General features: G+C 40.3%; 3 protein-coding genes across 3 annotated transcripts in view; 1 reads left to right on the top strand and 2 right to left on the bottom strand.

Annotated features, from left to right (window-relative positions):
• Positions 1–1,319: 1,319 nt before the first annotated feature.
• Positions 1,320–10,489, top strand: srpra (SRP receptor subunit alpha). The gene is made up of 15 exons (XM_032510176.1): positions 1,320–1,447; positions 1,566–1,703; positions 2,184–2,267; positions 2,428–2,591; positions 2,779–2,939; positions 3,026–3,188; positions 3,872–4,028; positions 4,157–4,278; positions 4,394–4,515; positions 4,614–4,700; positions 5,763–5,935; positions 7,840–8,053; positions 8,445–8,608; positions 8,981–9,079; positions 9,232–10,489. Exons 2-15 carry the CDS (start codon positions 1,581–1,583, stop codon positions 9,358–9,360), a joined length of 1,962 nt encoding a protein of 653 aa, XP_032366067.1. The 5' UTR covers positions 1,320–1,447; positions 1,566–1,580; the 3' UTR covers positions 9,361–10,489.
• A 107-nt stretch (positions 10,490–10,596) lies between these two features.
• Positions 10,597–13,229, bottom strand: part of ilvbl (ilvB (bacterial acetolactate synthase)-like) — a 23,467-nt gene continuing 20,834 nt past the window's right edge. The window contains exon 15 of the transcript XR_004330839.1: positions 10,597–10,764. The gene's annotated coding sequence lies outside the window, so the exon portion shown is untranslated. The remainder of the gene's footprint in view (positions 10,765–13,229) is intronic.
• The window catches only part of fam118b (family with sequence similarity 118 member B), a 14,330-nt gene continuing 11,699 nt past the window's right edge, over positions 10,599–13,229 (bottom strand). Inside the window, exons 7-8 of the mRNA XM_032510268.1 lie at positions 11,696–11,761; positions 10,599–11,404 (exon numbers count right to left, since the gene is read on the bottom strand). Coding sequence (XP_032366159.1) covers positions 11,391–11,404; positions 11,696–11,761 — 80 coding nt within the window. The 3' untranslated portion in view covers positions 10,599–11,390. The remainder of the gene's footprint in view (positions 11,405–11,695; positions 11,762–13,229) is intronic.

Below are 13,229 nucleotides of genomic sequence, written 5' to 3'. Positions count from 1 at the left end.
TTCTTTTTTTTCAAAATACAGGTTATAAACAGTTGGCATACATTTGAGAGCAAAAAAAAAAACAGCAAACAATTAACAATTATGAGATGTAGGGCTATAGTATAGTGCATGTAGCCAAAAGTGCATGTCGTAAAGTGCATGTGTTAAAGTGCATAGTGTGTAAAGGGCAAAACATCACAACTTGAGAATGTCTCAAGGAAGGATTTGTTTTTTGTCTAGAGATCTTCTTCTTAGCTCAGTGAGCACTTGTTTGCACACTTCATCGTTGGTTATGACAGTCTGTTGTAAGGTCATACAGCATTTGGTCTTTCATAATTTGAAGCATACTACACATATGATTATCTATGTCAACTCCTTATGTTTCTGTAATACACTATTGTCAATAATACAATACAATTACAGATTAATGTGAAATATCAAACTTTACACCGTACACTTTTAGTTTGTCCCAGACTTCTTTAGCCCTATTACAATCTATCAAGAAATGCTGTTGTGTCTCATCATTGTTGCAATAAATCATTGGATATGTTTTAGTTGTTACATGGCAACTCCAAGACAAAACAGCTCTGACAAGAAGTCTGTTTAAAGATCATACTCTTCTCTCGCCCAATCGTGGATACGGAACTATCCAATTTAACTGTCTATGCTATCCAATGCTTAGCTATAAAATTGTCATAGACAGTTAAAGAAGTGGACCAACAGTGAAGGAAAATAGAAGCACTTTCCTGGTGATGGCTAGGCTTTACTGCGCAGCCTCTAAAACCTTGACGACGTAGATGTGACTTGGGCAACGTGTCTGAAAGTTGTAAGTCTTCTGGTAGCTTTGCCAAGAGAAATCTCAATCATTACCAATCAGCAGAGACGGAGAACGTAGGTATATGTTAGGAGATAAAATAGGCACAGGCTAATTACTGCTAACTAACATGCTATTTAACATTAGTAATTAAACCTAAACAGCGGATGTAAGTCCAAACTGTTTGCGAGCTTCTCCTGGCAGTACGGTGATTTATCGACTATGCGACAGGAAGTCGCGTGGTTATGACACAATCGTAAGCCTAATTTTACAAAAACATCTACAACAGAGCCATACCGTGAGCTACAAGGTAATGAGGCCTTTTGTACATTGTCGTGTTTCTTTAAAAATAAACAATGCACAAATAGAGTCTTTAAACGCTTCATATGTAAAGGTATTCACTGTCAAAATGAATAGCAATGAATGGAATGCTAACTGCATGTGATGGCTTCGTAGCATTAAAATGGCCATGTGAACGACGCTTAGAGAGGAGAGCCCCCTTGAAAATTGCGCACGCGCAAAATTTAGGAAGCAAAAAAAAGAACCGGAAGTGTGCGTCACTTCCCTGTTCTGCATCTGACGTGTCTAAAACAGTTTTGCATTAGTGGTGGATTCTACTCGTTGGGGACTTATTATCTATTGGACTAATATCTGGTAAGATTAAATAGTTTGAAGAGTAGGCACTAGCACTTTAAAGGTTTACAGACCCATTCATACATCGCAGGGCTTCTGTTTCACCTTTTCCCCCCCCGCGTATGTCTCTTTACTCTAGATACGTGGTGGCAAGATGCTAGATTTCTTCACCATCTTCAGTAAAGGGGGGATAGTGCTGTGGTGTTTTCAGGGAGCCGGGGTCACTGAATCCTTCGCCGGGCCCGTCAACGCTTTGATCCGCTCCGTAATCCTTCAGGTGGGATATAGTGACAGGTCAAAATCCTGTGACATATGTCAGTGTTGTGTACTACCGGTATGGCTTGGACAGCTAACGATAATGCTAACGCTAAAGTAAAAGGTAGAAAAGCTTACTTAGCTCACTGCGTAACGTAAGTGTGATAAACAAGCGACCTTTGAGGTGTGAGTAGCATAAAAATACCCATAGTACGAATTGTAAGCAAAATGTTGATATACATTGTTATGAAATGACTTATTTCACTTTGATAGGAAGACACAGGAGTTAGCTGTAACGTTAGCAGCAACGGCGTGTGCGTAGCTCCTGTTGACATGTCAGAATCAGAATCATAGCTAATAACAAAGTAAGTTTTCATTTGGTGTATACAATAAATATGTTAAAAGGGACGACAATAAGGTAGACAACATAGTCAAGTATTTCACTACAGTCAAGAACATACAGAATAAATAACAACAACCAACGATGTTTTTGATGTTACAGGAGCGAAGTGGGAACAATTCATATACTCACGAGGCCTTGAGTCTGAAATACAAGCTCGACAATGAGTTTGAGTTGATTTTTGTGGTAAGTCTCTCAGCTGCACACTAAATTATTCAACATCATTGAGGTGTGCAGATCTGCAACTCTTATACATATAAGCTATATATACATATATATACATTCAAGTTGTTTCGGGTTTTTACACGTTGATGATAACTCTTCTCCTTTCCTCGTCTCTGTCCAGGTGGGTTTTCAAAAGATCCTGACGCTGACGTATGTGGACAAGTTCATAGATGATATTCAGCTTCATTTTAGGGATCGTTATAAGAATGAGCTGGAGCAAAAGGGGGCTTTGAAGCTAATCCAGAACAACTTTGAATTTGACGATGACTTTAAGATGCTTCTCAGGTAAAGACAGTTACAGGTGATTTTCAATGCAAGCGTTGTCATAAAGTATACCCCATATTAGAAAAATAAATACACACCAGACCGATGGATTTCCTATGATAATCAAAACAACATTTAAAAATGCTTCATTAACCAAAATCTTTTCTTTTCCTGTCCATTCTGACACACATCAAATGTTTACCACAAGGGAGGCGGAGGAGAGCAGCAAAGCTCGGAGCCATGCCACCATGCGAACTTTTAAGGAGTCCGAGAAATCTCAAAAAACTGTGAAGTCAATGATTGAGACCAAGGGTGGGGAAAAAGTTAAGGAGCCTGGTGGAAAGAAGAACAAAAATACCAAAAAGGAGGGTAAGTGATGTTGCGGCTGATTGTTTTAAGTGAGTGTGAGTGTGAGTGACAATCCTGACTTGATTTAATATTCCAATTGTTGCCAGCTCCTGCAGCTGAGCCTGTCAAACTGGATCAAGGCAAGGCCTCATCCTCAGGGTCGAAGGTAGTCCAGAATGGAAACCAAGGCTTGACTCCTGAGGAGATCATTCAGAAGAAGAGAGAGGAATTTATTCACAAGCGCACAATGGCGCCTACTGCAAAACCCACGTAAGAGTAAATGCATTCATTAATGTCAAGCAAGTATGTAGCTGACTCCCCACTGCAGTGTTGAATGGGCATGCACAGAGCGATTTGTATCAGGTCTGTGCAAGTTTCATTTTAGCAATAAGCAAAGTTTGGATCACCAAGTGGGTCATTTACAGGTAAACCACAATTTTAAAGAACATGAAAGGCATTATCCTCAGATGTGATGAAATTAAATGCAGGTTACATACATTGTAATTGGTTTGCTTGTCCTTATGAAAAGTCCCATGGTGTGAAAATTTCAATTTGAGGTTTTTTAATAGTTCCCCAAGCCTGCTTGTGGTCTCCCAGTGACAAAACATGGCGATAGGTGTAAGCAGAGCCCTGGGTATCTTGCTCTGCCTTTTGAGAAAATTAAAGTTCAAATGGACCAATGTGGAATCTTCCCCGTTATGAGGTCATAAGGGGCAAGGTTACCTCCCCTTTCTCTGCTTTGCCTGCCCGGAGAATTTAGCCCACCCATGAGAGAGAGAGACATCATGGCTTTCAAACTAGCAAAGTGGCTGTTAGTCAAGGCCACACCCCCAGCCTCCACCTTGTCCCTCCCTTTAGGGAAGGAATACTTTTTTTTAATAACTAGAAGGGTTTTTGTCAGTCTTCCAGTTTTTCATTTCTAATTGCTTGATTCTGATAATCTGTCATCCCAGTCACAGTAAGTCCCCAAAGCCTCAGAAGCCTAAGGAGAAACAGATGCGTGTTTGGGACATGGGCGGTAGCAGCACCAAGGAGCTGGACTACAGCGGAAGGAATGGAGATGGTTCCCAAAATGGTGGCGATCAGAACCAGGAAGCACACATTGACCTGGTATGTACCCCATCCCTCCAGTCCCTCCCAAATAAATTTCTAGTTAAATTGACCTCTCCACTAATGACATTACTAATGCTAAAATAAATTGCTAAAATAAAGTTCTCAATGTCCTGGGTGTGTTTCAGGGGATGCAGCTAAGCTCCATGAAGGGTGACCTGCTGTCTGTGGACTATGAGTCCAGCGAGGAAGAGGAGATGGAGGTTGAAGAAGAGGAGAAACTGGTTATCAATGAAACAAGCAAGACAAGGTAAGAGTGTTTAATTACTATATAGGTATTCTATTGTTAAAAAAAAAACTAACCTGGCATGTCTTGCTTTACGTTTTACAGCGAACCATTACCTAGCTTTGTTTGTTGATTTCAGCTCCAAAAAAAGTGGTGGTTTTGGAGGCATGTTTGGGATGCTGAAGGGCCTGGTGGGCTCCAAGAGTCTGACCCGGGAGGACATGGAGTCAGTACTTGAGAAGATGAGGGAACACCTCATTGGTATGATATCACAGTTCTCTCAATTGCCCTCTTGATTTTCTGCAACATTTAAAAAGTGCATTGTCTGCTATTCATTCTTCTTCTTTATGATCCAAAAGCAAAGAATGTAGCAGCCGACATCTCCTCCCAGCTCTGTGACTCTGTAGCCAAAAAACTGGAGGGCAAAGTCATGGGCACATTCACCAGTAAGTACACTTTCACATATCTACAATTAGAGCTGGGCAATATTTCGATTTTATATTGATATTGTGAGATAAGACTAGATTTTGGATATCGTAATATGTCATAAGTGTTGTCTTTTCCTGGAGTTAAAGGCTGCATTACAATAAAGTGATGTCGTTTTCTGAACTTACCAGACTGTTCTATCTGTTCTGTTATTTGTCTTTACCCACTTGTCATTATATCCACATTACCGATGATTATTTATTAAAAATATCATTGTGTCAATATTTTGTGAAAGCACCAATAGTCAACACTACAATATCGTCAGGGTATCAACTTCGAGGTATTTGTTCAAAAATATTGTGGTATTGGATTTTCTCCATATCGCCCAGCCCTACCCACAATCCTCCCCTACTTTCTTAAATTCTTTTTTAATTTGGTGCAAGGATTATTTGCAACATAATGTGAGTCTTCTCTGCCTTCACTTGTCCTTCTCCGAGATCACGGGCCTACATGTTAGGAAACGTGATTACAGTAATGCGTTTTCCCCAACGTTGTATGAAAACCACAGTAAATCGATTAAAACAGGATCCTCCCCTCAGTTTAATGACACTGCCTGTGATTTAAAATAAACATCCCATATATGTTCAAGATCAATGGGATAAGTGTTGCATTATCATTTGCATATTTGATATTGTAGATGTTTTTATTGAATTAGCCCCCTTAATTGTTTCTTGAGATTCAGCAGTAAGTCCATACTGAAATTCACAACAGTGCAACTTGCCCATCAGCCTATCTGTGTACAGTTTATTTATTTATTTATTGATTGATTGATTTACACAACATGTTTGTTTCTTTATCAGTTCTCAATATTAGCTCTTGATTTTCACAACCAAATCAAAAAGAACCTTAGAAAGTGTACTTTCATTATCTTATTGTTGACATTGAAGTATTATCTGTGTGCTCTCACCCTAGTTCAGAGCTCAATGTAGTAACTAGTACTAACTAGTATAATTATGTAATTCTAACAAAATTAGATAATTTCTGTAAGTAAATAACGTCATAACTCTCTTGTGTGTGTGCAGCTGTGGCCTCAACAGTAAAGCAGGCTCTGCAGGACTCACTGGTGCAGATCCTGCAGCCCAAGCGAAGGGTAGATATTCTGAGAGATGTCATGGAGGCGCAGAACCAGCGAAGGCCTTTTGTCATTACTTTTTGTGGTGTCAATGGGGTTGGAAAGTCCACCAACCTAGCCAAGGTGAGTTTTCATTGTTAAAATAATTTTCCTCCCAAGTGCCCCTATGTCCCTGTGTTTTGCTGACCATTTACCCACACAGGCAATCAGTTGGGCTTAATTGTGTGTTTGCTAAAACAACACTAAAGCCCTCTTCCTCTTCGTTCCCCCTTTAGGTTCAGTCCATTACTGTTACCATTACTCTTATTTTCATTTGTACTACAGCTCTGCTACCCGATCTGGGAAAACTAGCACCAAAATAATGTACCTTAAAATAATATTTCCAAAATTGTTTCAGTGGTTCATCAACTCGTAACAGGGTGAACGACACTTAACGACGCATTATGCAAGTTTGCCAGATCGGGTAGCGGATCTGTAGTTCCAACGAGATGGCAGTAATGAACAAAAGGCTTTTCATGGCAGACGTTTTGACTTGTCATAGTAGGAAAAGCACAGGTGAAATTGATAACCTTAACGATGGCTCAATTCCATCAAGTGTCCCAGTAAGCTATTTCAGTGAGTCAGCGTGCACAACACCAGGGCCTCTCCTAAGTGGAATGTAGCCATTATTATTGGTTTTGAATACACCTGTGCTTTTCCTACTGTGACATGTCAGCATGTCTGACGTGAAAAAAAGTATGTTCTGCTTCCAACCTGTAGGAGGACCAAAGCAGAAAAGTTCTTTAGTGTTGCTTTAAGGTAGAGGGTTTAGTTTTGAGTGAGTGCTACCATCAGGTGGCATCGGTCAGAATAAATGAGCCACGAGACTTCAGTCCACTAACAAAGTGGTGATGTAAATGATGAGGACAACAAAGAACACACATGGGCCGGTGAATCTAGAAGAAATCAAATACTAACAAATTAGAACTAACAAAAGTCAATAGCGTTCCACATCCATCATCAAGAAATAAGGATAAACACAGCTGTCAGTTTATTAACTTGGACATGTTATTAAGAATGAACGTGCAAAATATAACTAATCTGACCAGCTGCTGCCCCATGTAAAGGTGATAGAGTCACTGGGAGGGAGTGCAGCCTTAAATAATAAGGGACCAGGTGACCTCAGTCAGGTAATTAGGGGTGACAGGTATTAAACCACTCCGTAACAAAGAAAGGAAGCAAGGTACAGGAAGTTAGGTAGGTGAGAAAAGTAAAATAACACAATAACTGAAAATGGGGATCTTTACCAGTTTGGAGCACTTACTCAAATTTGTATGTCCTTGACTCCTTGATCTTTGATCCTCTTGCTTGTGACCTGGAAATCATTTTCAGCGCGCCGTGTTGAAGGATGTCCCAATTCATAAATTCAATGCATGTCGAGGATTGAGGAAGCTTCTCGGAGGAGTTATAATTGAGGATACACCGATGTATCCTCAGCTGACAATTTTTTACATGTGACATGTAAAACTAGGTGTGACAAAGCAAGAGGAGGAGAGAGAGAGCGATAGAATTATACCTGCGGCGCCGTGGTTGATTTAACGTTAAAAATCGGGCTGGTCGAATCATACAAATTAACGTTCTGATTAATAGCAGGTCTTCAAATATTTGAGTTGGTGTTCTGGGTGGACCTCAAAGACAAAATCAATACTTTAAACAAATATTTCAACATTGTGTCAGGGAGTAGCCTTGCATTGCCAGACATATGTGCATAGCGCTGTGTCAGCACTAGAATATTGTCTGGCTACACCACTTATCTATTCTGGGATAGGGAGAAAAAAAACACTCTGGCTTGTTTGTATTTCTTTAAAGCAATCACAATTGCCTTGGGCAGTGCAGATAATCTGAGAGAAGTGCTTGATGTAAGCCAGACAGTTATGATACCCAAGTGGGTGTGGGTGGGTGTGTGTGCGTGCGCGCGTACATTTTCTTTACACTTTTCTTCTCATGTCCAGATTGTGTCCTACCAATGTGTCTCTGTCTTGCTACAGATCTCTTTCTGGCTAATAGAGAACGGTTTTACTGTGCTGATCGCAGCGTGTGACACGTTCCGTGCCGGGGCTGTGGAGCAGCTCCGCACTCATCAGCGCCGCCTGAACTCTCTGCATCCTCCCCAGCAGCATGGAGGACGCCCTGTAGTCCAGCTCTATGAGAAGGGCTACGGGAAGGATGCTGCTGGAATTGCCATGGAGGCCATTGCCTATGGTAAACTACTACTAGTAAAGCTTTGGTTTCTTGTCGATTCCACTTGCCAGTTCCATTAATAATTCATTAATGGTGGTGACTCTGAGACACCACAATATTACAATAAGGGCAACCGGCACAATTGGGTCATTTACATTTTAGCATACTCATACTTTAACAGTTGCACTTTTTTTTTTCCCCATCTTGTATATATTTAAATACTTGTTCTTATATTTTATTCTTATATTTTGTTATTATTATTATTATTATTATTATTATTTCATGTAAATTGTATGTATGTATATTTTGTGTGCTGCTGTAACACTGTAATTTCCCATATTTTTGGGATCAATAAATATCTATCTATATTTGGTAAAATCACATAAACACCTTCTGTGTTTCATCTCCCCAGCGCGCAACCAGTCCTTTGACGTGGTGCTGGTGGACACTGCTGGGCGTATGCAGGACAATGCCCCCCTAATGACAGCCCTGGCCAAACTTATCGCAGTCAACATGCCTGACCTAGTCCTGTTTGTTGGAGAGGCTCTGGTGGGCAATGAGGCGGTTGACCAGCTGGTAAGACCACTCACAAATTCACACTTTGTTTTTATATATATATTTTTTCAGACATGCTAACAAGAAATGTAATTGACTACTGACACTGAGGAGAAAGGCAGTGTTGTTATAACTTGAATGAGAATTAAGTTTTTCCCAGGATTGCTTCAAATCCTTTACTTCCCAGTTTACGTAATTATGTAATCACGAACTTCAGGATGCATTTTTTAAACTCTCCAGCAGTGGTCAGTGATCAGTTGTCATTTTTTTGGTCACCGGTGTTTTCTCCTTACCTCTACACTTAGTGAGATGGTAAGAGGGTGGAATACATATTAACTTTGGCGTCATGAGTTTTTCTATGAATAACTCCACACTATTTCTTCTCGTCCTCAGGTAAAGTTCAATCAGGCTCTGGCAGACCACTCCATGTCAGACAAGCCTCGCCTCATCGATGGAATTGTTCTCACTAAGTTTGACACCATCGACGACAAGGTATCTTATGTATATTCCTATCCGACTTTAATTAAGAGGCCTCTAAATGATCTTTAGATGCAGTTAAGGATTTGCCAGGGGTGGGTTTTATGACTTTTAATTTGCAGCTGGAAGGTTTGTGGCTCTCATGCGTCATCCTTGGTCCTTCACAGGTTGGCGCCGCCATCTCCATGACTTACATCACAGGCCAGCCCATTGTGTTTGTGGGCACAGGGCAGACCTACAACGACCTGCGCAGCCTCAACGCCCGTGCTGTGGTCAGTGCCCTGATGAAGGCTTAAGCATGTTCTGCTGATTATTCATCGTTGCAAAGAAGCCAACAATACCTTTTGCCACGCTGCCGTGAGATGTTCCAGCCCTGCTAACCTGTTTCTCATCCTCCTGCCCGCTCTACTTTGCATCAAATGAAGAACTCATGCCATGCAAAGGGCTGTATTCTGCCAGTAAAGGACAAGTGTGCACTTTGAAAGACAGAACATTTTGCAACAAAGCCAGAGGGGCCTCCCTTTTTGAATCGTTTCTAAACTTCTGGGCTTACATTTGAAAAAGTACCTCAGACAAGCCATTTTTAAAAAATGGCCACATCCAAATGACATTTTAGCTGACTTAATGGACCTAGGCTTTAAATGTCACCAGTTTAATGGTTAACACAGTAAAGACTTAAAAAAAAATATCCCTACCTGGCATTTTGTCAGTCAGTTTTCCCCTCTTCATGTAAATGAGGTCAGGTGGTGAAGGCTTGCTGGATGTGACATTTCAGCAGCTGCCTGTGCCTGAGGAAAGCTTAGTGACCATTGTGCCTAATAATCCATTTCCAGTCTTCTTAGTTAACACTTTCACTACATGGGTGGTTATCCATCAGGAGTACCATGGCAGTTCAGGTCAGAAACCTGTTTGCAACATCCAGTCATAAAGTAGTCGTGAATATCAACACTTATGAAGTTAAATGTTGTACTCTCTTAATCTCTCTAATCCAAAAATGGAATGACAAACTAGTACACATGTTCTGGATTGATTGTTCTATGAAAGTTATCTCCCAGAGCTTCTTGCCTGCCTAACACAGTCAACATATTTTCATTTTAAAATGAGACTTTGAGTTTATAGTTGATGAAAAGTGGAAAGATATTTTGTAACTTAATTTTTTAGTTGCGCAGTTTGTCCATAGATTTTCAGACTACACCTCCTGTGTGGTTTGTGGAAGGTCTATGAGCCTTTTTATTTATATTTTCTCCTCGGATTTACTCTTCATTTGTAAGATGAAATATAAGTCTTAAAATATCTCTAGCCCTCTTTAATTTGTGGTAGAGCAATATGTGCGAATCAAGAGTTAAACAGATAATTTGAGCTAATTTATGAGAATGTAAACATTTCTAAATAAAGCTGCTATATGCTAAGACAGCCTGTAAAGTGGAGCCTTTTTCTGTCATGTTGCAGGGACACATGGTCTGTAGCTCCACTACAGACTGCTCCAGTATCATCATCAGATAACATAAGACATAAAAACTAGACAGGACAAATGAGATACCAAATGCTTTATTTGAAAATAGTACTTATAAATACTATGTCCGAAAACACATGCAAGTATTAAAAATACAAAAAAGGCTTACAAAGAACATTTTTAGCACAGGAGTGGCAAAGTGATTGCTACTGGCTGGGAGCCTCTGCCGTCTTCTGAGGACAGAATCCTAATGTAACCATCCATCACGAAGATAAGTATTATTGCCCATCCCAATTCCCCATCCAGTAGTGTGCAAATCAAGTTTTTACTGGTTTTAGGGTAGAGCATGACATAACAAACCTTGCATATCAACACGAGATTGCTTTCAGTTAAGATTACCTACAACTTCTCTTCCCGGGCAGGTAGGTCAAGGTGATGCAGTTTGATTTCATCTTTGTAATCCATATCCAATCAATGCAGAAAAGTCAACTGTCAGTGGACTCATATCTATAATATGTTGTCAAATTGAAGTGAGACCATGTCATTCCATCGTCTGCATATTTAAAACTTTGTTTTACTGTAGATTTGCAAATGTTGAGCAACATTTAAATACAGTGCATTGGGACAGAGTTTGGGTATTGGCAGTGGCGATTACTTGCTTCTCCTTTCCCTTATAAAACAGAACTAATAAAGGAAAATCACAGACACCCTGTGAAACCCTGTCAACAGCTTTTAGGTTGGCCATGGCCCATAGTTTGCCTGCATTTCTAAATCTCTGGACTGAAATCAGACTCTAGTACTACTCAAAGTACACTGATCTCACAAAGGAGCTGTGGAGGAAAATGACTGATAATGATCCCGACTGTGTGCCTGTCAAGAATGATGGGCTGGGGCAAAAAGAGAAGGAAGGGACTTAAGTGAGCAGTTGAGAAACAAAGAGCATCAACCGAAATGTAGCCACTGACTGCCATGCATACTGCCAGGTCAGGTGTAACTTTGTGTAAAAGGATTGCCAGCAGTTCTTTTGATTCTAAAAATCAAGAACAGACCTGACTTTTCTACCTACCAGCATGCAGTAAGACAACAAGAGCCTTGGACAGTACTTCACTGTATTATTCTGGAAATGTCTCTTGCAAGTGGCCACTGCCTCAAGTCAAAGAGAAACGTTCAGTCCTAACCTTGAAGGAGGCTTTTCTGTGTGTTAAAGCCATTCTGCTGTTCTTCCCCATTTCGTGAAGGAGACCCTGCAGGTAAAGACAGACAATTATAAAATGCAGACAACTCATTTTGAAATCCTTTCAGAGAGAAGACCAAGCAAGTTAAGATAATCTACTAAATTGAAATATAAGGAATCCCACAATTCATTTGCCAAGAGAGGCTGAAAGAAAACTGATGTTATGAAACTGGGACTATTGACTACAATTTATGCCATAAATCAAATCTGCTTCCAGGCTAGTTTTAATGCTTCAACTCTGGTTAAACCCATGTTAAAACACCAGAAATAAATGCAATAATGTCCATTACATACATTAAACGGCCGGATACTATTTAAGAATAATTTCTGATTTATCTAGGAGTACCCTATGAAAACAGTAAATTCCACAAGGAAAATGTAGATTTACTTTAAGTATGTCAAACAAAACAAAAGTATTTACTGTGCACTAAATTAACCTCGTACCAGAGTTGAGTAAGATCAAACTATCTCTTGCCTGAAATGCAGAACCCATTTTGACAGCAGAAGCAACCAAGCATTGAGCGAGTCAGTAACATTTATTTCTAAAGTGCTCCTTACAGCCATAAGCCACAAAGTGCTTCACAGGGCATAACACAAAATACAAGACAAGAAAATCATTGAAAAAAGATAAAATGACCACGTGAGCACATGTTTAAAAGTACAAAACTAAATCCACAATAATACATAAAGAGCAGATGCAGTGCAGACAGGTTAACAAGATTCCTCTGAACAGGTAGGTGCGTAGGTGCGTACACACACGTACACACACACACGTACACACACACAACACACACACCACACACACACACACACACACACACACACACACACACACACACACACACACACACACACACTGGGGAGAACAAGTATTCGATACACTGCTGGTTTTGAAGGTTTTCCTACTTACAAAGTATGTAGAGGTCTGTAATTTTATCAAAGGTACACTTCAACTGTGAGAGACGGAATCTAAAACAAAAAAATCCAGAAAATCACATTGTATGATTTTTAAACAATTAATTTGCATTTTATTGCATGACATAAGTATTTGATACATCAGAAATGCAGAATTTAATATTTGGTACAGAAATCTTTGTTTGCAATTATAGATGATCAAATGTTTCCTGTAGTTCTTGACCAGGTTTGCACACACTGCAGCAGGGATTTTGGCCCACTCCTCCATACAGACCTTCTCCAGATCCTTTAGGTTTCGGGGCTGTTGCTGGGCAATACGGACTTTCAGCTCCCTACAAAGATTTTCCATTTGGTTCAGATCTGGAGACTGGCTAGCCCACTCCAGGACCTTGAGATCCTTCTTACGGAGGCACTCCTTAGTTGCCCTGGTTGTGTGTTTCGGGTTGCTGTCATGCTGGAAGACCCAGCCATCCCCCCCCCCCCATCTTCAGTCCTCTTACTGAGGGAAGGAGGTTGTTGGCCAAGATTGCGACACACTGCCCCATCCATCCTCCCCTCAATAC

Source organism: Etheostoma spectabile, chromosome 3 (assembly GCF_008692095.1).
Source record: "Etheostoma spectabile isolate EspeVRDwgs_2016 chromosome 3, UIUC_Espe_1.0, whole genome shotgun sequence".
Lineage (NCBI taxonomy): Eukaryota > Metazoa > Chordata > Actinopteri > Perciformes > Percidae > Etheostoma > Etheostoma spectabile.
Note: the sequence above shows the minus strand (reverse complement) of the source record. Positions and strands in the feature narration are given on the sequence as shown.

Coding starts and splice junctions, on each gene's coding strand:
- srpra (XM_032510176.1), top strand. CDS start 1,581: ATGCTAGATTTCTTCACCATCTTCAGTAAAGGGGGGATAGTGCTGTGG. Junction 3,189..3,871: donor GCGCCTACTGCAAAACCCAC/GTAAGAGTAAAT, acceptor CTGTCATCCCAG/TCACAGTAAGTCCCCAAAGC. Junction 4,516..4,613: donor GATGAGGGAACACCTCATTG/GTATGATATCAC, acceptor ATGATCCAAAAG/CAAAGAATGTAGCAGCCGAC.